Source organism: Ictidomys tridecemlineatus, chromosome 3 (assembly GCF_052094955.1).
Source record: "Ictidomys tridecemlineatus isolate mIctTri1 chromosome 3, mIctTri1.hap1, whole genome shotgun sequence".
NCBI classification, from domain to species: Eukaryota; Metazoa; Chordata; class Mammalia; order Rodentia; family Sciuridae; genus Ictidomys; species Ictidomys tridecemlineatus.
This window is the reverse complement of record NC_135479.1, coordinates 6,597,958-6,618,764: the sequence shown is the minus strand read 5'-3', so window position 1 is coordinate 6,618,764 and position 20,807 is coordinate 6,597,958. Positions and strand designations below refer to the sequence as shown.

Here is a 20,807-nt window from a genome sequence, read left to right as displayed (position 1 = left end):
ACTTCTATTTCTGTGGAATGGGCACAGTGTTCCGGGACCCAGAGGTGAGGGCACTGGCCATGAGCTGAGGTTGGAGAGGTCACCCCTTGGGTTGAGGTTCTTGGATGTTTTAAGAAGAAGAGCTGCTTTCATGGCTGGATTTAAAGAGGAGTCTGAGTGAGGACAGATGCCAAGGGAACATTTTGTCCTTGAAGTTGTTCCCCAGCAAGAGCTGAGCTCCTTTGAGTGTCCCCAAGTAGGGAACCAAAACACGAACTTAGAAAGCTAGAGACAGGATCCCTGCCAGGAATCCCGCATCTCCTCTCCACTCCTCAAACCACACCCTCCGGCATCTTCTAGATCCTGATGCTCAAGGTCGATTCCCAATTGAAGGACAGGAGCTTGCGCCCCTTGGCTTGGGCTGCCTGACCCTGGCACCACCAGGTTTGATGCTGAGGCTGAGATTTAAGGGCAGGAGATCAGAGCTTGGAGAGAGGTAGGGGAGAGGCGGTGCTAGGGACTCTCCTGAGGAGGCAGCCCATGTCTGGTCACCTGTCCCTCTACATGTCCTGTTCAGTGACATTGACTTCCTACTCCTCTGTCATTGTACTCAGAACACCTTGCTGTCTCTGTGGTGGGTAAGGACACAGCTTAAGTGGTTTCTGCCATTACGGCTTTTACCCTATAGGTCATTGGAACGATGTGAAGATTTTGTCAGCTTTTAAGACTATCTACCTATCCTGCCAGGTATGATGGCACACACCTGTGATCTCAGCTACCTGGGAGGCTGAGGCAGGGGGATTGCAAATTCAGGGCCCGCAAGTCTGGACAACTTAGCAAGAGGCTGTCTCAAATGTAAATATTTTAAAAAGGGGCTGGGAATGTAGTTCAGTGGCAACGCTCCCCTGTGTTCAATCCTCAGTATTAAAAAAAATGTATCCCAATTATGCCATCATGAACCTGGGATATGGCCATCGAGTGAGACCCAGTGAGACAAGCTTGGCCAGGACACCAGTGATCCCCTGTTTGCCAGGCACCTCCTGCCAGAGCAGGGTAGATCTCTTCTCAGGGAGATGGTGCTGTTTTGGGTTCTCACTCTGACTTGGTGTCCAGCGTTCTGAGGACCTTGGCAGCCCTAACATGGCGTGTGCATTTCCTTCTCTTCATGAGCAATCGCTCTTGTCGAGGCCCATGAGACCCTTTCGGGAAGGGCAGAGGTCATCATTGTACATACCTGCTGTGGCCTTTTGGAGAGCTTCCCTGGGGAGACCAAGGCGCACTGGTCAATAACTGGGTCTAAGAATGGTCACGGGTCTGAACACCGAACAAAGGATTATGATTTTTCTGTTAAAGTAGCCCTCTGCTCGCCTCCTCTGCATCCCTTTGGTGACATCTCTCTTGCCCCTGGGAATGCCGTGGCCTGTCAGCCACTGTGAAGGGCCTCTGAGTCAGGGCTCTGCTGTTTCTCTGATCCAGCTGCCCTGTTGCGATCACGTCTGTGTTGCCTCTGGTGATTAAGCAATGCACCTGGCTGCTGCTGTCCTGGGCACCAGCACCCTCAATGGCAGTAGCCTGCTCCTCACCAGCATCTCCCTGCTCTCATCCTGGCCCATGAAGGTGGCCAGTGCTGAGCTGCCCCGAAGCCCAGGAGACCTTATTGTCTAATCCTACCTTGGTGACATGAGCATTCCCCGCCACTTCCAGGAACAGTCTCATCAATGCATCTCTGAGACCTGCATCAAATGGCAGTGGGGACGGTGTCCTCCTGAACATAGTGTCAAGCAGGTGCCACCAGATTTGCCTCCAGGTATTCTTGGTGTTTTAAGCAGGGAGTAGAGTTTATGCTCACAGAAGCGTTGTGCAGGCTGAGAACGAGGTTCTAGTCCAGAACTCTTGGAATGGCTCCAGAACAGTCAGGGGGCTCTGTTCTGTCCGCCAGAAACCAGAGAGTGGGCCCCCCATGCACGATCCCGTACCGAAGTCAGCCCGAGACACAGCCACGTCCGTGGCCTCCCACACCCAGGAGCTGGAGAGAAACACTGACCTCTGCTTCAGGGAGGACCACGTTTCTAAAATGTAGTAGCAGCAGCAGCCTCTGGAGAGCACAGGAAGCCACCTGTTGGTCACTGATCACCAATCACCAGCAGACCTTGAATAAACTACCAAACTCACAGCTTAATCTGCATCCAGCTGCCACCCGCTGCCACCAACTACAAGGAGTCAGGAGTAGTTTTCAGTGTTCCAGGCTCCCCAGGTAGAAACAGGGTGAAATGAACATACACCACAATATCAGCCTAGACACGGCCACCTGGGGCTGCGGTCAGGCTAACTGTCCTCCCGAATGTGAACCAGGCTCAGGAAAGTTTCCCTTGGGAACATGAGAGCAGCTGAGCCATTGTTTTCACACCTCCACAATCCCCAGAAACAGCAGAGAAAGCAGCATGGGGAAGAGAGGAGGGGGCGGAGGGGGAGGGAGAGAGAGACAGGGAGAAGGGGGGAGGGAGAGAGAGACAGGGAGAGGGGGGAGGGAGAGAGATACAGGGAGGGAGGGAAGGAGGGAGGGAGGGAGAGAGAGAGACAGGGAGGGAGGGAGGGAAGGAGAGAGAGAGGAGGAGAGAGAGAGAGGGAGGGAGAGGGGGGAGGGAGGGAGAGGGGGAGAGAGAGGGAGGGAGGAAGAGAGATAGACAGGGAGGAGGGAGGTAGAGAGAGAGGGAAGGGGAGAAAGGGAGGGAGAGAGGAGGAGAGAGAGAGACAGGGAGGGAGGGAGGGAGAAAGAGAGGGAGAGAGAGACAGGGAGAAGGGGAGAGGGAGAAAGAGAAAGGGGAGGGAGAGAGGGAAGGGGAGGGAGGGAGAGAGAGGGGGAGGGAGGAGGGAGAGAGGGAGAGGGAGAGAGAGAGAAAGAAAGAGACAGAGGGGGAGGGAGGGAGAGAGAGGGAGAGAGTGGGGGGTGGGGAAGGATGGCAGTGGTGGTGGCAGTGAGAAGGTGATCAGAATCCTCATGTTAAAAAATACAAGCAAGTTGATGTGGTAAATCACCAACAATATCAGATCTGTATAGTGTGTGTGCATGTGTGTGAGTGTGTGTGTGTGAGTGTGTGTGTGTGAGTGTGTGTGTGTGAGTGTGAGTGTGTGTGTGTGTGAGTGTGTGTGTGTGTGTGTGTGTGTAACACTCCGCCTGCACCAGGGCTACCTGAGATAGAGCAGTTATCCCCTTCCTGAGGGAAGATGCGGGATGGAGGAGCTGAGCCCCGATGACAGGTGGGGGACTTGGAACCAGTAGTGTGTGTGCATGTGTGTGAGTGTGTAGTGTGTACGTGTGCATGCACAAACACACAAGCAGGGGTAGCTCTGTATGAAAGGCCCCTCTCTGTGCCCCACCCTGACAATATCAGGACTAAACATCTCCAGGGAAGGGGGGGACACTGAGTCTCAGACTCTTGGCTGCCTCCTTATCCCTAAGGGGACTCTGTCCTCCCTGCAGAGGAGCCCGCGGCTCCCAGGCCTGTCTCCTCCTCCCACTGGGAGAGGAACAAGACCCTCAGGACCTTGCTCCCTGCTTCCAAAGGCTGCCTTGGGCCTGGGTGCCCATGGACATCAGCCTGCCATGGACGGTCCTGAGGCACCAGCCGGGTCGCTGTGGTCCTGGGGGCTTCTGAATGGCCCCAGAGAGACAAAGAGGAGCCAGCCCAGGCCCTCGTGCAGGGCTTCCTGTTTCCTGGGGGTCCCTGCCAGTCCCTCCAGGTGACCTGTCTCAGCTTTTCTCTGCCACCTTTTGCCACAGAATCAGAAACCCAGAGAATCCCCTGAAAGTGCGTCCCCTTGGGCAGAGGACCAGTGGGATAGAAATGGGCTCTCGACTGCTGTGGGCCCAGGGCGCCTCCACCTCTGCAGGTGATGCCCTCTTAGCTCCACCCTCCCTCAGGTGGTAAGAGCCAGATCCAGCGCCTCCACCTCAGGCAGGGCTGCTGCTGGGGACTGCAACTCTAAGTGCCTCTGGGTTCTCTGAGCTCCTGCTTAATGACAGTTCTCTCCTGTGCCCACCGTGGGCTCCCCTAAAGAGTGGGCAGCTGACCTCCCACTGACGTCTCTGGGTGTGGGAAGGGAAGGCTTGCTGACCAGCCGGCTTCATGTTAGGCCAGTCTCCTCGAGGTCAACCTGGTGTCCATCTCTCTAGATCTTTTTTCCTGGTCATTCCCTCTCCCAGACAGGGCAGTCCAGTGTTGGGGCCATAGATGTGGCTGAGTGGGCACAGAGTTCTGCCTTTCAGTGGCACTCCACCCACCACCCCTGTTCCCACATCCCTGGCCCAGCACAACCAGAGAGGTCGCCACGGATCCCAGCCCAAACCATTGGTAAAGGCCTGCCTCTGGGACCACACCTGGGTGACGGTGATGTGGAGGGAGAGGGAGAGGGACAGCGTCTTCCTCCTCTGGACATGGCCAGGCTGGGTGGGGGCTGGAGGGACCTCGACACTCTCTTCACCGTGGAAAGAGAAGCCTTGGTCACAAGTGTCAGCCTCTATGTAAACCCAGCCCCCTGAGGCTGGTGGCACCTGAGCTGGGTGTCACCAGCATCAGCAGCCAGGAATTCTAAGGCTGAAGTTTTGGAAACACTGGGCAGGGCCTGTTCCTCCCTCTCAGAGACAAAATGTCCCTGCCCTCGCGGCAGAGACAGTTCTGACATCAGACAGATGGCCACGTTATGGAGCCCTGTGCCGGGACCCTAATGGTGAAGAGTGAGGTAGCACTTCCTCCCCTGGACACCAGTCCCTGCTGGAACCCTCGGCTCCCCTGTCATTCTCCTGGTGGCCGAGCCCTTTCTAGTCCACTGTCTCAGGCCCAGGTCAACTCTGAATCTGAGAGTCAGGGCACTGGTCCTTGGAATGGGGCTGACCTGTCCTGGTCTTTATGTAGATGGTTGTGTCCACAGAATCTGGACATAAGGAACTGGAGAAAGCAGAGCAGTCCAGGTCCATTTGCACAGGTAGAGGTGGTTCTGTGACCTCCCCTTGACCTTTACTCCCATAACGACCCACGCTCCTCAACTCCGGGGACCGTGTGCACATTCTCCCAGTTGCTGAGTACGTCTATTCAGTTGTCAGGTCGGTGTTCATGAGCTCACACAGAGGTCAGGGGCCCATGGGGTCACTACAAGACTGACCTGGGTCATATCCACGCTCACTGGTCTCCACGAGCTCACTCATACCAGTGGACCAAAGCACCATGTTGACCTGCTGGTCACCCTGTCTGCTGAGAACCGTATCCAGGACTCCCCCTAAAGTCTCATGAACCCTTCTTCATGCAGACAAACTGGAGCTGGTGTCAGCATCCTCGAGAGCAGGACAGTCAAGACCCATCCTGAAAGACGTGGGCAGCAGCCAGATCCCCCTTCTTTCCTCAAGTGTGTGCCGGGACACCCTCCCTTCCAGCTCCATTGTGGACATTAACTGATGTTCATGACTCGCTCGCGTTGGGGAATGTCCTGGTTCACTTTTCTGCTGAAGGGCTGGACCTTGCTTCCTCCTTCAGAGAAAGGGAAACCAGAGGCTGCCCATCAGTTTCAGTCCAAGGAGCAGTGACGCCCTTGCCCACACCCAAGGTCTGAGAGCCACCTATTCTGATGGTCCCTCAGGTCTGCCTGCCCCCCTCCTGGGTCCCCTCACTCTGTTCTGCGACACCACACACTTACTGGAAGCTGGGCCGATGTCAAGCCCCGATGGTGGCATTTGAGTCCAGGGAGGAATAAATATGGCAAGACCCTGCTTTCATAACCTCAGACTCTTTTCTGAAGACAGAAATAATGGACAAATATGAAATCCACACAGACAGGGGCTGGGGCTGGGCTCAGTGGTAGAGTGTGTGCTAGCAGGAGAGAGAGGCCCTGGGTTCCATCCTCTGCATGAGGAGGAGGAGGAGGAGGGGGAGAGGGAGGAGGAGGAAGAGGAGGACAGGGAGGGGGAGAGGGAGGAGAAGGGGGAGGGGGAGGGGGAGGGGGAGGAAGAGGGGTGCTCACCACCCTCCCTCTGACACCAACCCTGTAGGAGGAAGATGCAAGTCCCTCTCCCTCTCCCTCTCCCTCCACATCATGGCCACCTTCACTCCCATAACTACCCACATTCCTCAACTCTGGGGGGAAGTGTCCACCCGACATCCACCCACCATGAGTGCCGGTCCCCCCCATGACTAGATCTGGGGCAGGAGGACCAGAAGACAGAGCTTCCACCTGACGGATGAGGACTCAGCACAAGAGGGGACAGCGGGGACCCTGTCCGGGTCACAGTGTGAACGAGCCCAGTTGTGTGAAACCAGAAGAAGAGCTGGGGATCCATGAGGCTCAGAGCGCCCTGGATGAAGAACTCCACTGAGGTCACTACTGGAGCTAGAGAAGACGGACAGCGCTGGTGCCACTCCCAGGACAGTCCACCACCACAGGCTGAGGGGCCCTGATCCCCATCTCCTTTGCCAGGTCAGACCAAGGCTGGAGTAAAGTGGTCATGGTGGCTGCATCGCGCATTCCCGGGCAGCACCTTTCTGTCCAGCGGGGCATCCTCAGGTGGAGCTCGGGCTAAGCCCTGGACTGGGGTCCCCAGCAGCTGGGAAGGAACCCCAAGCCTCAGTGATGCGCTGTGGGTGTGCCCAGCAGCCCAACTCACAGTCAGAACAGAACCAGGCAGACGCAGGGCCACGGCCTGTATGTGCAGAGGCACTGGGTCCCGGGTCCAGCAGGATCCATCCCATGTCAGTGGGCAGTGGCCCCCAGGTTCCTCTACTCCTGAGCCCAGAGAAGGCACCTTCCTGGACGGTCCCTCCGCATGGAAGGCGCACGCAGAGACGGCCTCACTTAGCTCACGCTCTGAAGGCTTTCCAGAGTCCCTGTGTGCACACGGGTCAGGGGACCTGTGCTGGGGATGAGGGCTTCCCTCCTGGGGGCTTTGCTGCCACCTGGGAGAGGCCTTGTCTCAGATTGGAGTGTGGGGCTGGGGGACAGCCTGGGCTGGGATGAGGGTGTCCCTCTGTGGTCATCATGGGGAAGTCAAGAGGACGTTGCCTGGTGCATCCCTGGGCCCCGGGAGTGAGGACCCAGTGTCCTTGTTTGCTATGGCCACCTAACAGAGGGCCCGGACTGGGGGCTCACAGCGGGAACTGCCCATCTCAGTGCTGGAGGCTGACGTCCCGACCCAGGTGTGGGCAGGCTGGTCCCTCTGGGAGGGTGAGGAAGGGTCTGCTGCCCCAGGCCCCTCCTTGCCTTGCAGGTGGCCGTCCCTGAGTGTCTTCACATCACCTTCCCACTGGGCGTCTGGGTACACAGCTCTCCTTTCCATGGGGACAGAGTCCCATTGGGTTAGGGCCCACCCTAAAGACCTCTTCATAACTCGCTTATCTCTGTAGAGACCCTGTCTCCAAATAGGTCACCTCTGAGGTACTGGGGGCAAGGACTCTGTTATGTGAGTTTGTGGGGGTCACATTCAGCCCTGACGCTAGGGCTGGGGTCCTGGGTGAGGCTGAGGGAGCTGGCTCTGTGGACCAAGATGGCTTCTTGGGGCGGCTCGAGGGCCCTGGGAGAGGCCCCTGGTGCGGCCTTCGGGTGAGGAATCTGCCCCTGGGCCGCTGGGTTCCACTATCCCCTGTGCCTTGGGCTTCTCTGGCGATAGGGACCCCCTACATGGGGCCGAGACTCTGGCATGTTGAGAGTTTTCTTCCTCTAGGAAGCAGGTGGGTTAATAAAGGGAGACAGTTACCTGTGGTCCCCAAGCCAAGGACAGGGCGTGGGAGCCCCTTCCAGGTTCAGTCTGCAGCTCTGGGTCCAGGAGGCTCTGGGCGAGACGCCCTGCAGCTCCGAGTCTCTTTCCTTCCTGCCTCCGGGACTTTCCTGTCTCCATAACAGACCAGGAGGAAACTGGCCCTCAGCATCCTCATAGGTAGAGTCCTGATGGGATGCCACGGGGGGCTCAGTGTCCCCCACTGCAGAAGCCACCAAGGCACGGCCATCTCCCCACCTGTAAGGGCCACCCCACCCAGGAGTGAGCAGCTCAGCCTGAGGCCACGACGCCTGGGCAGTGGAGAAGAATCCCACCTCCCTCCAGGCAGGAGCTGGCAGTGTCCCTTCTGCAATGAGGAAACTCAGCGAGGACACACCTGCCACTCAGGCTCCGACCTTCCCAGCTGTGGAGGCCCATTGTCACAGGCAGGGGACCTCCCTGGTGTCAGGCGCCGCTCACCCACCTCCTGCCCCTGGTCACCTGTGGACGGGTCCCTGGAAAGTGCCTGTGACTCAGAGGGGACACTAGGACAGAGTGGGAAGAGGCCTCCAGGTTCTGCCATCTCACAGAAGTCACAGGCTCTGCTCAAGGTCATTTGGTGGCCAGTGGACAAGCCTCAGGAGCATCTAGCCTCCTGCTTCTTTGTGTATTCTGGACACTTGAGCCCACAGCAATCTCTTTGGGATCATGGGGCCAGGTGTGGTGGCTCATGCCTTAATCTCAGCAATGTAGGGGGCTGCGACAGGAGAGCTGCAAGTTCAAGGCCAGCCTCAGCCACTTAGTGAGACAATGTGTCAAAAAAAAAAAAAAAAAGGATAAGGATGGGTTCAATCCTGTGTGTGTGTGTGTGTGTGTGTGTGTGTGTGTGTGTGTGTGTGTGAGATTGTTTACACACACACATTATTTCTGGGACTGTTCCCATGACCAGGCAGGAAATCCACTAAACGTGGCCCTCTCTCACATTCCCCTGATCAGCTCAACAAGATGAACCCCAGAGTCTTGGTCTCCTCAGGCCGTAGTCCACCATGACATTGGCATAGAATTTGTCGTCTGTTTATGATAAAGGGCCTCACTATGAGGCCCAGGCTGGCCTTGAAGCCCTGGGCTCAAGGGATCCTCCCAACTCAGCCTCCCAGGTAGCTGGGATTATAGGTGCCTGTCACCTTGCCTGGCTGTTGGAAAAATGTCCCCAGCTCTGCCAGGCTGTGTGCTCACCTTCCAGCAGTAGAACCAGCAAGCCTCTTGGGAGGGTCCTCCTGTGGCCAGGGGGAAGGAGGACAGTGACTCTCCTGGGGAGCAGCAGGAGGGGACAATCTTGGGACCTCAGAGCTAGTGTGGGCTCCCTGGGGTGGGTGGGTGCCCTGACTCAAAAGCTCCAGCTGCTGGGTGACGTGCTACACGTTAGGATGAGGGCACCCTGTGCTCACGGTCCCTCTGTGCCAGCTGGGGGCACTATCACAGGCGTGTGGAGGGGGGTCCCTGCAGCCTTGCTGGATCCCAGCTCAGGGCCACAGGGGCTACACGGGAGGGGGGAGGTCACGGCCTGTGGACGTCACAGTCAGATTGAGGACACATTTCCAGGACCAGGAACCATTCAGGACTCTAGGGCCACTGTGCCAACCTGGGGTCAGGCCTAGACTGGGCTCATGGAGGGGCAGTTCCAGGTTGGCCTCCCGCGGGGCAGGCCCAGTGCTGAGGACACAGGCTCTGTGTGCCCCTCCCACTGGTGACATCCTGACCACAAGGAGAAGAGGAGGAGTGACAGGGCCAGAAGGAAGCCTGGCCCTGCAGGCCTGGGGTGAGGGCCGTCCTGCCACCTTGGGGCCAGGCGGGTCCCACACACCACACCTTCCCCTCCCTGTCTTTCCTAGGACAGCACAAGCCCAGGGCCACCTCGGGGGCCACGTGGCCCCTACAGGTTCTCCATTTTGTCCCCAGCCCCAGGAACAGACTAAAGAGGACAAGCAGGAAGCAGCGGCCCCAGAGAAAAGCAGAAGTGGGAGCCCTGGAGACTGGCCCTCCCCAGGGGGCTGGAGCCTGCGGTCCAGTAGGGCCTGGAGCCCGGCGGTGACATCTGTGCAGGAGAAAGGAGCCCCGGAGGCCTGATGGCCTGGCCACCCTTGGCTCTGCTGCTTCTCTGGCTCCCAGGTGAGGGCCCTCTGTCCAGGGAGGGTCTGCAGAAGGGAGGGAAGGCAGGAGGGGGGCCAGGGGGCGTCCCGTGAGGAGCCCCAGCTGCACGTCTCTGTGCAGACGCAGAATGGGGTGCGCTGTGTCCATGATGTAAGATGGACTCGCCAAACACCACACCCCTGGGAGGGAAGGGGCAGGGGGCTCCCTCTGAGCCCACCTGACCTTGGAGGAGCCAGTGTGCTGCCCAGGGCCAAGGGTGCTGCCCAGGGGGGCCCTGAGAGAGGTCTGGGGGAACAGGACAGGGGGAGCAGGGCGGGTGGACGGGGGTGGGGTGGAGAGGGCACAGAGCACACCTGGGGCCTGTGTTGGGGAGGCCCCCCAGGTCCACCAGTTTGGGGTACAGAGGAAGGAGGGGACCGAGGAGGAGAAGCCTCCATCTCAGGGACAGGTGGGTTCAGCCAGGGCAGCTGGAGGCTGGGTGGGAAGAGTCCTGGTGGAGGCCCAGAGGTCAGTGGTCCCCAGGAGGGGAGGTGGGGACAGGAGAGGGAGGAAAGGAGAGGTGGGGGTAGGAGATGTAGGGACAGGGCAGGTGGGGACAGTGTCAGGACCAGGCCAGGGGTAGCGTCTTGATAAAGGAGGCTGGGAATTAGCATTGTTTACTAAACACTCATAAAAGCCAATTTTACTGATTGGTGTTTTTCGGGAAAACCACACCTTCATCCCGATCACACATTTATTCATAGAGAATTTCTACAGAGTCCCCTCTGGGCTCTTATTCTCTCTACCTGTGATTACTTCCTCTCTGCATTGCTCACGTGGACTAGACAGGGTGACCTGGTTGTGTTAGGTCGTGTCACATGAAGCTCCTGTTGGTCAAGAGCAGTTGACAGCGGCTCTTCCCTGGCTCACTAATAGGAGCTGCCCAGCAGTTGACAGCCGCCATCAATCTTTCATTTTTCCTTCCCCATTTTTGTTCTTGTTTCCTGGGGCTGGTGGAGCCTGGCCTGCTGCATGCTGGGCAGCCTCTCCACTGACCTGGCCCCATCCTAACATGACCTTCCATGAACCCCCAGATGCCATGTCAGGTTGGCATGGTCACCCACCCATTTGCGGCTGGCATCTGAGGCACAGAGAGGTCAGGCCCTGGCCCTGACCACACAGAGGATGCAAACTAGAGCTGAGGCCCAAGCCCGGGTTCATCTGAGGCCCCTGTGGCTTCACCTCGGCAGTTACTACTGAGCTTCTCAGAGAGTGTCCCACCTGTGAGGGTGTCACAAGGCCTTCTCTGCAGGGGACCTCACCCCAAGGCTGGGAGAGGGGGTCCTACTGGCCCTGGCAGAGGGATGGAGGGGCTACTGGGCAGCTGGGCAGCTGTGCTCTGAGGGTGCAGCCACAGTGGTCTCCCTGTGCCAGGCGCAGCAGGCACTGAAGGGACGAGGAGGAGGCCTGGGCCCCCGGTCTGTGCACTCGGGGGTTCCACAGTCCCAGGTCAGGGCTGTGACTCAGGGGTCCCACAGTGTCAGTTGGGGGCTGTGCACTCAGGGGTCCCACAGTCCCACAGTTCCAGGTCAGGCCTAAGGTCCTGAAGGCAAATGAAGAAAGCATCCAATCCCAGGGAGAGAGCAAGCCACCCCAGGCCCGTCATCTCCCCGCCCATCTGGGCCTGACCCCAGGGTCCCCAGGGCGAGAGGGAGGTGCACACGCAGATGCCCCTGGGCTGGAGCCTGGTGCAGGGAGGCCTGGTCCTCTGCTTGGAGGTGGGTTAGCTTCCTGGTGCTCACCTCACCCCAGCTTTGTGTCGGGGCCTTTGGGGAAATGCACCTGGAAATCTTGGGGACTCAAAGGAGTTTCCTTGGAAATGAGGTTTCCAGAGCCGGGTCATCCGAGGTGAGGGAGGGGGAGAGGGTCCTGGGACCTCTGTGCCCCTTGCTGTGTGCATCCTGTGGTCTCAGGAGTCCAGGGCTCTCATCCACATGGTCAGGGGACCCCGCTTCTGCCCTGGCTCACGTCCTGCTGGACCAGGTCCACTCTGGCTATGTCTCCGCGTCTGAGACTCACAGGGCCAGGGGGCCAGGGGGCTGTCCCAGGAAGGGGGCTGTCCCAGGAAGGGGGCTCAGGGTGTTTATGGCCCTGGGTTCTGGAAGCAGGAGGTCAGGTGGTGAGGGGGGTATGGGGGTGAAGGGAGGGGCTGCTGTGTCAGCGTCCTGGGTGCAGGAGCAGAAGGGGCTAGTGTCCAAGGGTGAGTGGTGGGGAGGGGGTCTGATGGGAGGTGAGGGAGGGTCTCCTGAGGACCTGACCCAGGCCCCCCTGGCCCTGGCCCATCTGTGAGGGCCTGGCCTCCAAGCTTGTGTTTTTCAGACTGTGTTCCTCTGGGTGGCCCCAGCAAGGTGACAGGCACCGTGGGAGGATCCCTGACCCTGCAGTGTCACTATGGCGAAGAATTCAAGGACAATGACAAAATGTGGTGCAAAAAATCACTTGTACATTGTAAAGATATTGTGAAGACTAGAGGCTCAGAGGGAGAGGTGCGGAGAGGCCGAATGTCCATCAGCGACCACCCTGCAAACCTCAGCTTCACAGTGACCATGGAGCGCCTCACCCTGGAGGACGCAGGCTCCTATGAGTGCCGGGTGGACACACCATGGCACGAAGGCTTTGACCCCTTCTTGGAAGTTGAGGTGGCCGTGCAGCCAGGTGAGCCCCTCCCACCAGCGCCTGGGCTGCCTGGACCTGGACACCTGGGGAAGAATCAGAAAGCAGCAGCTGGAGCCTGGGAGGGAGTCCAAGGGGGGAGCAGCCCACAGCCCGCCCAGCCCTGAGGAGCTGCCAATCAGGGAAGGAGGCGGGGCAGAGCCTGCAGGGCAGGGAGCCAGAGCCTGCCCTGGGCCCTGGGGACAGGGACAAGCAGAGCTCTGTGTGGAAACCAGGGCAGAGCAGAGGGGCAGAAGGCCTGGATGGTGCAGTGGGCAGAGGCAGCACAGTGACAAGTGGTCGTTGCAGTTAGATATCCCTGCAGCATGTGGCTGAGACGGGAGGGGGACAACACCGGGCGTGGGGAGATGACCCTGGGGGTCAAAGGAGGCCATGGCCCTCACTGCAGGACGGAATCAGCCCTGCTGGGGGTGGAACCTGTGTCCTGTACAGAAATGTCCCCAGGGTCCTGGGGAGACTTTGGCCCTGGCCACCGCCCGCCCCCTTCCTCAGTGAGCATTTGGCATGAAATCAGGCCCAAGGCACCCCCCAGTGGTGGGCGGGTTGCAGGACAGACCTCTGGGTGTCATTGTAGATTCGACACCAGCAACCTCAGGGACACTTGCAAGTGTCACAACAGCGAAGACCTGGACAACCACAAGCAGAGCCCAAGCTGCACTGTCCACCAGCCTGGCCACAGAGAGGGCCACCCCTGGTCCCAGCAGCCAGGACCTCGACCATGGCCAGGGCCCAGGGTAAGTGTCCTGTCCCTGACTGGGGTCTTCCCCACGGGGGCTGTGTGGTCACTCGGGGGAGGGAGTCACACCCCTGCTGGCCCAGCCTGCTGACCCTTGGCCCAGGCCCAGGTTGGAAGCTGCCGTCGGTGTAACCTGGCTTGGGTCCCTGAGGCCACCACACTGGACCTGCCCCAGGCTTCAAGAGAGGCTCAGACCAAGAGGGGCTGGCAGAGGGGAGGCAAGTGTCCACCCATGAGGGCTGGGGCTGTCCTGCCGGGTGCCCAGAGCCCCACACGCTGTCCTCCTTGGCTCCTCACATGGCCCAACCTGCTCCCATGCTCACCTCACAGACGGCAAGGAGGTGTGGCACTGTCACATGGGCCAGGTGTGGGGCTGGCTGGGCCTGCGTGACCCCAGAGTCTGGGGCTCTCCCCTCTAGTTTGAGTGGGTCTCTGTCTGGGGGCCGTCAACCTCACAGGGAACCTGAGCACCTCTGTGACTCCCCAGAACAATGCAAGCAGGCACAGGCCATCTCTGGGGTCATGGGCTCCCCCTGACCTCACCTGGGGGGCAGTTGGCTCCTGGTGCTGACCACTGCAGTCGGTGCAGACCCAGGTTAAGGGCTCTGACCCCAGGACCCCACACGAGACACAGCTGCACTTTGGAGCAGCCCAGGTCCCAGCACGTCTGACAACTGGCTGCAAACGTGGGCTCCCGTGGCCCCTGGGGTCCGTGATTCACAGACTCAGAGTCTGCACAAAATACCTAAGATCACGGCCTTTCCCTCCCTAGAAAGGCATGGGGGAGGAGAGCGTGCTCTGTTTGATTCCAGGATACAGATCAGGGTGTCTGTGTGCACAGGCCTTTGTGGAAGCAGGCTTCTGGTGTGTGTATGTGTGTGTGCATGTGTGTGAGTGTGTGTGTGTGTGTGTGTGTGTGTCCGTGCATGCAGACACATGTGTGTGCACACAGCACACCTATGTTGTTCCAGTGTCTCCGTGGGCCCCACTCTAACAGTCCAGGTCTGGAACCTTCCAGGAGTGGGGTGGGACTGGCTGTTGGGTCCCTGGCTTTTTGTTGACTTCCTGACCAGGTGAGGGTCATGTCCTCTCCAAAGGAGACCCGTGTCTCACCTGGGCCTGTCTCCACCCTCCCTCTGGGACGGGACCCTCACAGCATTTGCTTCCCCTATAGAAGGGCACCTTCACTTGGGTCACCTGCCCCCTCTCCGCTGTGGATGGTCTCTGGGACACTAGCTCCTCTGTGATGGTCCTGGGGTCCTTCTAAAAAGGACTCATACCACTGTGCAGGCTTCCTGACTCCCAACAGGACTCTGCTCCTAGTGGACCTGGTGGTCCTGGGTCACAGCATCCCTTGTGGCGTCACAGACCATCTCTGCTGTCATTTGAAGTCACTCTGGCCGTGTCCCTGCCCAGGGCCCTGCGTCTCTGGTTTCCCTGTGTCAATCTCTACACAGTAGGCCCCACTGTAATTGTCCCCAGGAGGGAGGGGAGCAGGAGGAGAGGGTGGTGCATGGCTGGCCCTGCTGCAGAGTCCTCCCAGGAGCCCCGCCCCTCCTCTGGAACGCAGTCCTCCCAGCGGAAGTGCTCCTGCCTCAGTGCACCTGGAGATGAGCGGGGTGAAGCCCTGCTCAGGCCCAGCTGTGGCGAGGAGACTGCTGGATGCAGGACGTCTGTCCAGCAGGCTCCGAGTGACCTGGCCTGGGTGAGTCAGATCAAACCAGGGGCAGAGTGTGCTGACCTGTGCCTCCCCCTCAGCCCTGACCACAGCCTCCAGCCCTGAGAGCCCCACAAGCACCCAGAGGCCTCCCACGTCCCTGCCAACACACACCTGGCCCCTCACGACTAGAGAGGACACCCCCAGTGCCCACCCACAGCCTGGGTAAGGCCTGGACTCAGGGCTGTGCCTCTGGGGGTGAGCGCTGTTGAGGAGCCGTGGGGGGCACTTGGGTCTCCTCCTCTGGGCCCCGCCTGCATTCGCCAATCCCACCCTTCACCATGAGGCTCCTACTAAGTGCTAGGTGCTCTTCTTGGCACTGGGACACAGTGGCCACCACCCAGACAGTCGTGTGTGGCCTGCACTGTCCTGTGGTGGTTCAGGAGTGCACAGGTCAGCACAGTCGATCTAGACACAGCAAGGGGGGCTGGGCAGACGGGTCCTGGGTGGGGGTGAGTGTGGAGGGGGTGGGGGATGGGTCACGGGACCATCAGGGGAGGCCTTGCTGACTAGGGCCATGTGAGTGGAGCCTGCAGGGCTGGGGACAGGCACCTGGGATCTGGAGAGGGCGGCCCAGGAGAGGGAAGAGACAGCACAAATGTCCTGCCCAGGGCTCCAGGACCTGCTGGGCAGGGAGCAGGTGCTTGGTGGCCCGGCACTGTCTCCCTCTGCCTCCCTCCCCGCGCCTGGTCACAATGTCAGCCTGTTTTCCTGACCAGGTCCTCTGAGGCAGGTGGGGCTGAGCTGGGGCTGGGTCATTCCGTCAGCAGCCGGGAGTCCACAGCTCATGTGGCCCGGACGAGGATGGCCAGGGCCATTTGTGGGTGGACACACAGTCCCCTCTCCCTGGAAGGTGGAAATGCCGACCCATGGCAGGTTGCAGACCCCCACACCCAGGGGTAACCCCCAGATGTGGCAGGGGAGGTAGAAATCCCTCCCTGGACCCGGGTCCCTGCTAGACGCCTGGGCTCCCTCACATCTTTCCTGTGGCCATGCCCTTCCTACATGCTGAGTCCAGGGCCCTTCTTGGCTGTCATGTGGGGACTGAGATGTTTTATGTGGGACTGCCTTGGTCAGGGTTGTCTTCATGGGGGCCCCAGGGGACAAAGGACCTGGGTGTAAGGGACAGAGGCAAAGTGCAGGGCACTGGGGCTTCCCTGTGAGGAGACAGCTCATGGTTCCCATGTCCCCCGCAGGCCCCTGGTCATCAATGTCCATCTCCTGCTCCTGGTCTTGAAGGTGCTCCTGCTCCTGAGCATGCTCAGTGCTGTCCTCTGGGTGAACAGGCCTCAGAGGAGCTCCAGGTCCAGGTGAAGGCACATGACTGTGAGGACCAGTGACCTCTGCTGTCCTGAGGCCACCTCCAGGGACACCCCCTGCTGGAGGAGGGGACTTCCTGACTTGTCTGCATTTCTATTGACCACTCTGAGGCCTTTGTGACCTTCTAGAAGCCTTTCCTTGGCTCATCACACACACAGACAGGCGTGTCTAGTGTGTGCACTTCCAGCCAAGGCCACTGCAGCCCGTGTGCCCAGCCTGTCACGGGCACCGCTGACGTGATACAGCCCTTCTGGTCTCTGTGCCTCCTTCCTACCCTCCTGGGGCCTAACAGGGCTGCATGCTCCTCCTCCAGCTGCTTGAAGGTCTGCACTCCCATGTATGGTGCCCAGGGCGCGAGGTTTAGCTTTGCTCATTGTTGAACTTCACATAAACAGGATTTTATGCTCATGTTGGTCTTCCTCCTCCCTGGTGTCGGTGATGGACACAGGCCGCGTGCAGCTTGGTGTCCATCTCTGAGCTACACCCCAGCCCTGATGCGCCCTTGAGTCCCGAGTCCTGTGATGGCCCCTGGACATTCCACCTGGGGACTCGTCCACATGGAGGTGTTGCTGCCCGGGTGTGCCGGGCGCGTGTTTCTTCTTTCTCTCCCTGTTAATGGGTGGGAAGTGCGTCTGGCTGTGTCCATCTGTCACTCCTGCCCACCTGTGTGACTTAGATCTCATCTATTGTCAACTTCCATTTTCTGTTGTGGGCTTGTGTTTCCATATTGATTTTAGATTTGTAGAAATTCTTTACAAGTCCTTGGTTAGTTACATGTGTCCTAAATATCTCTCCCCAGTTTGTTGACTTTGTGGTATCTTTTCAGAGAAGAGACTTTTTTTTAGAACTAGGCATTGAACCCAGGACCTCTCACAAACTAGGCAAGTGCTCTACCACTGAGCTATGCTCCCATCTCCATTTTAAAATTTTATTTTGAGACAGGATCTCACTAATTTGCCCAGATTGGCCTCAAACTCATGATCCTTCTGCTTCAGCCTCCCAAATGTCTGGCATTACATTTGTGCACTCTCCTGCCTGGCTTCCAGTTTTAAATGTTAAAGTAGCGAATTGTTTTATATTTTCATTTTTGTTTTATACTTTTTGTTCTTGCTTACCAAATTGTTGATACCCTAAAAATAAAAATTCCTCTATATTCTTCTAAAAATTTAAAAAATTTCCCTTCACAGGAATGTCCTTACTGTCGTGTTCCACAACTAAACACTCAGGGTCACTCCAGATGAACTGGGCTGCAGGAAATAACACAGAGAGAGAGAGAGAGAGAGAGAGAGAGAGAGAGAGAGAGAGAGAGAGAACGTGCTGAACCCTTTTATTGAGAAGAAGCCATTCAAATGAGGCCAGGGGTCAGGTTTCAGGGGGTTGATGTCTGCTGTCAGCAGGTTGACTGACATCTAGGAAGGCCACACCCAAGGGCAGAGCAAGAGAAGGGGACACACAAAGGGCATTTCCATGGAACATTCTACCCCAAACAGGGCAAAGGGGTAGGATTACAAAGGAACAGGTGAGTGTCACCAAACCCCATGGGTGACACTCCTACATCAGAAGACATCCCTCAACTTCCTGAACCAGGACAATGTCCAGGTCATTATGAAATGTAGTGACCACTCAAAGCCTCTCACTTCAGGATGGAAGGCGTGGGTCATTCAGAGTGGCTCCCCATATATTCCCCCTTAATATTTAAAGGCAATTGGGGAATTATATTTTTTAGTCACTGGATTCTTGGTCCGAGGTCATCATGATCTGCTATTGCAACACAAAAGGAATTAGTAGGAAACACATCATTTCAATAACACAGTTAACTTGCAAGATCCAGGTTGTTATTATTATTCTGCCAAATGCTCATTAGGAGATTCTTAATCTTTTCTCAGTTTTACTGGGAAGCACTGCACTAGGCCATAGAAACATAGTCTTTTTTATTTGGCATGGCCTTTAAGCCTTTCCATAAACCATAGAGCACAGGGCTCATTCACAATAGTTAGTACAGTGGCTTTTTAGAGCATGTTAACTTAGTCCCCATCCTTCCATCAGCACTTATCTGACTATGAAGCATCTTGGAAATAATTTAAGTCAAACATTTTAAAAATCCGTGTGTTGTAATTTTTAAGACACAGCCACAAAGTGCCACAGTCTGGCTGGCTGGGCACAATTCAGGAGCCACTTGTCAAAAGAAATGAACTTTATTTTTAGAACACACACGCCACACCACACAGCTCCTCAGGAAAAACCCTCAGAGCCCAACTGCCACCACCGGCTTCCCACAGCCTCTCCTCCTCCCCCACTCCTCCTGTTCTTGAGGACAATTGGCTGGGTCGCGTGGGTGGAGCCAAAAAAGTCCCCCAATGAGCATCTCCGTGGTCTGAAAGGGCGGGGAAACAGTCCAATGAGCATCACCACAGAGGAGCCAATCAGTTGGAAGCTAGAAGTTTGCTGGGGCCGCTGTGAGCCAATCATCAGCTAGCAGCTGGAAGTTTGCTGGGGCCCCTTTGGCTGTGGCTCTCAACATCTCCCCCTCTCTGTTTAAACAACAAGCATGTGGCTTAGGGACCATGCCTGCCTTAGGTTGTCCAATAGTACATATGGTCCTTACCCATCATCAGATGAGCTGACCTCAGGGCGTCAGCCTCCTGTCTTAGGTTGGTACCATTGCAATTGGATCTTATATTGACTACCGGTCCAGCATACAGCCACACCTGTGGATAGGTCTTTGTACCAGCAGGGGCGTGAGGTTCTTTGCCTCACCTCTGTTGGCCCCCAAATTTTAGCTGAACGACCCTCACAAGCAGAAGAGAGGAGGATACACCAAGCCAATTGATGGCTCCTTTTGGAAAAATTGTACCACCAATGACACCATCAGCAAAAATACCCCAACACTACCAGAAGTCACTGCACCAACAGATAGTTCACAATGCATACAAGTGAGTTCACAATGCATACAAGTGGTACATAGTCCAGACAAGTTCTGCAAGCAGTTCAGTGATTGCTCCTTTTGGAAAAATTGTACCACCGATGAAACCATCAGCAAAAATACCCCAACACTACCACAAGTCACTGCATCAACAGATAGTTCACAATGCATACAGGTGAGTTCACAATGCATACAAGTGATACATAGTCCAGGCAAGTTCTGAAAGCAGTTCAGTGATGGCTATTGCAGAAGCTGTAGATTGGTTTTATCTTTGTGTTCACCGGCACTGGGATGAAGATAGGAATTCTGGCAATAATGACTAAAGAAAAAATTATGTAATATTCCAGAAGGCACTAAAAGAAAACAATTTTCTTAACAATTTACATTATCTTGAACAGAATTATTAAATATAATGAAAACGAAAGGTGAAAGTAAACAAACAGATCTGTTAAACTCCTTTTTTGTTCACATATTAAAACAATCCTCAACATCTGTTTACCCAATTTAAATTAAACTATTTAAATGACGTGAATAAAAAAAATTTGGATCCATTTTTTCATGAGCGCTCATCATATATGATATATGGACATATGGACATTCAAACATATAACACAAAACACAAGTGTGCACACATAATATAATACATACAACACATAACATACTAGTAAAGGCCGTATAACTTTTTACAGGTGAAATCTCCATTGCAATGTTTAAAAACTCTATAGTCAAAAAATAGAACTGATCAGCAAAACATTAACCTAGGTCTGTATGAGCTCAAAAACAAAATAGAACTTCATGATGTGGGAAAGGGTAATAATAAAATAGATATTGAAAAAAGCATGCTGGTTCTGTCACAGATGTAAGGATAGCCAAACTGGAGTTTTGGATATCAGCTATTATGGATTTGAGCCAAATCATCTACTTTTTGGTCTGTAGAAATTGCTTTCTTTAATCTCTCTGGAATCCAAATCGGCTGCTGTTCTCCCTGTGGAAACACACAAACAGACCCCCGACTCCAGACAATTACTGGGTCAGGACCTTTCCATTGTCCTGTTAGAATATCCTTCCAAAGTACCTTGGGCTTATGTACATTTTTTGGACACATATGCCTTTCCGCAGCACTAAGTCCTGAGGAATCCAAATTTAAAAAGTTTAGAGTAAAAAGGGTTATTTTAAGTTTATCTTTGGGGAATATATACCCCTTCCCAATTTCCTCTTTTTGCTTTAATAAGTACATTTTAATAGTTTGATGAGCTCTTTCAACTATGCCTTGTCCCTGAGGATTGTATGGGATTCCTGTTATATGAGTAATGCCAAATGATGAGTAAAATTGTTTAAAAGAGGTAGACGTATAACCAGGGGCATTATCTGTTTTTAACTGTTTTGGAACGCCCACAGTGGCAAGATTTTGTAAGCAATGAGCTATAACATCTTTAGCTTTTTCCCTGGCATGAAGGGAGCCAATCAAAAATCCAGAAGAAGTATCAACTGTAACATGCAAATATTTTTTTTTATATTGAAAGAAGATTCT

General features: G+C 56.0%; 1 protein-coding gene across 1 annotated transcript; it reads left to right on the top strand.

Annotated features, from left to right (window-relative positions):
* The first annotated feature begins 9,292 nt into the window (after positions 1-9,292).
* Positions 9,293-17,611, top strand: LOC144375977 (CMRF-35-like molecule 4). The gene is made up of 4 exons (XM_078041737.1): positions 9,293-9,886; positions 12,227-12,562; positions 13,155-13,314; positions 16,230-17,611. The coding sequence occupies exons 1-4, from the start codon at positions 9,844-9,846 to the stop codon at positions 16,345-16,347; spliced, it is 657 nt and encodes a 218-aa protein (XP_077897863.1). The 5' UTR covers positions 9,293-9,843; the 3' UTR covers positions 16,348-17,611.
* Positions 17,612-20,807: the final 3,196 nt, after the last annotated feature.

Bases quoted from the DNA above. Each gene is read 5' to 3' on its own strand.
- LOC144375977 (XM_078041737.1), top strand. From the start codon at position 9,844: ATGGCCTGGCCACCCTTGGCTCTGCTGCTTCTCTGGCTCCCAG. The intron at 9,887-12,226 runs GTGAGGGCCCTC...TGTGTTTTTCAG, and splicing joins GCTGCTTCTCTGGCTCCCAG to ACTGTGTTCCTCTGGGTGGC. The intron at 13,315-16,229 runs GTAAGTGTCCTG...TGTCCCCCGCAG, and splicing joins GACCATGGCCAGGGCCCAGG to GCCCCTGGTCATCAATGTCC.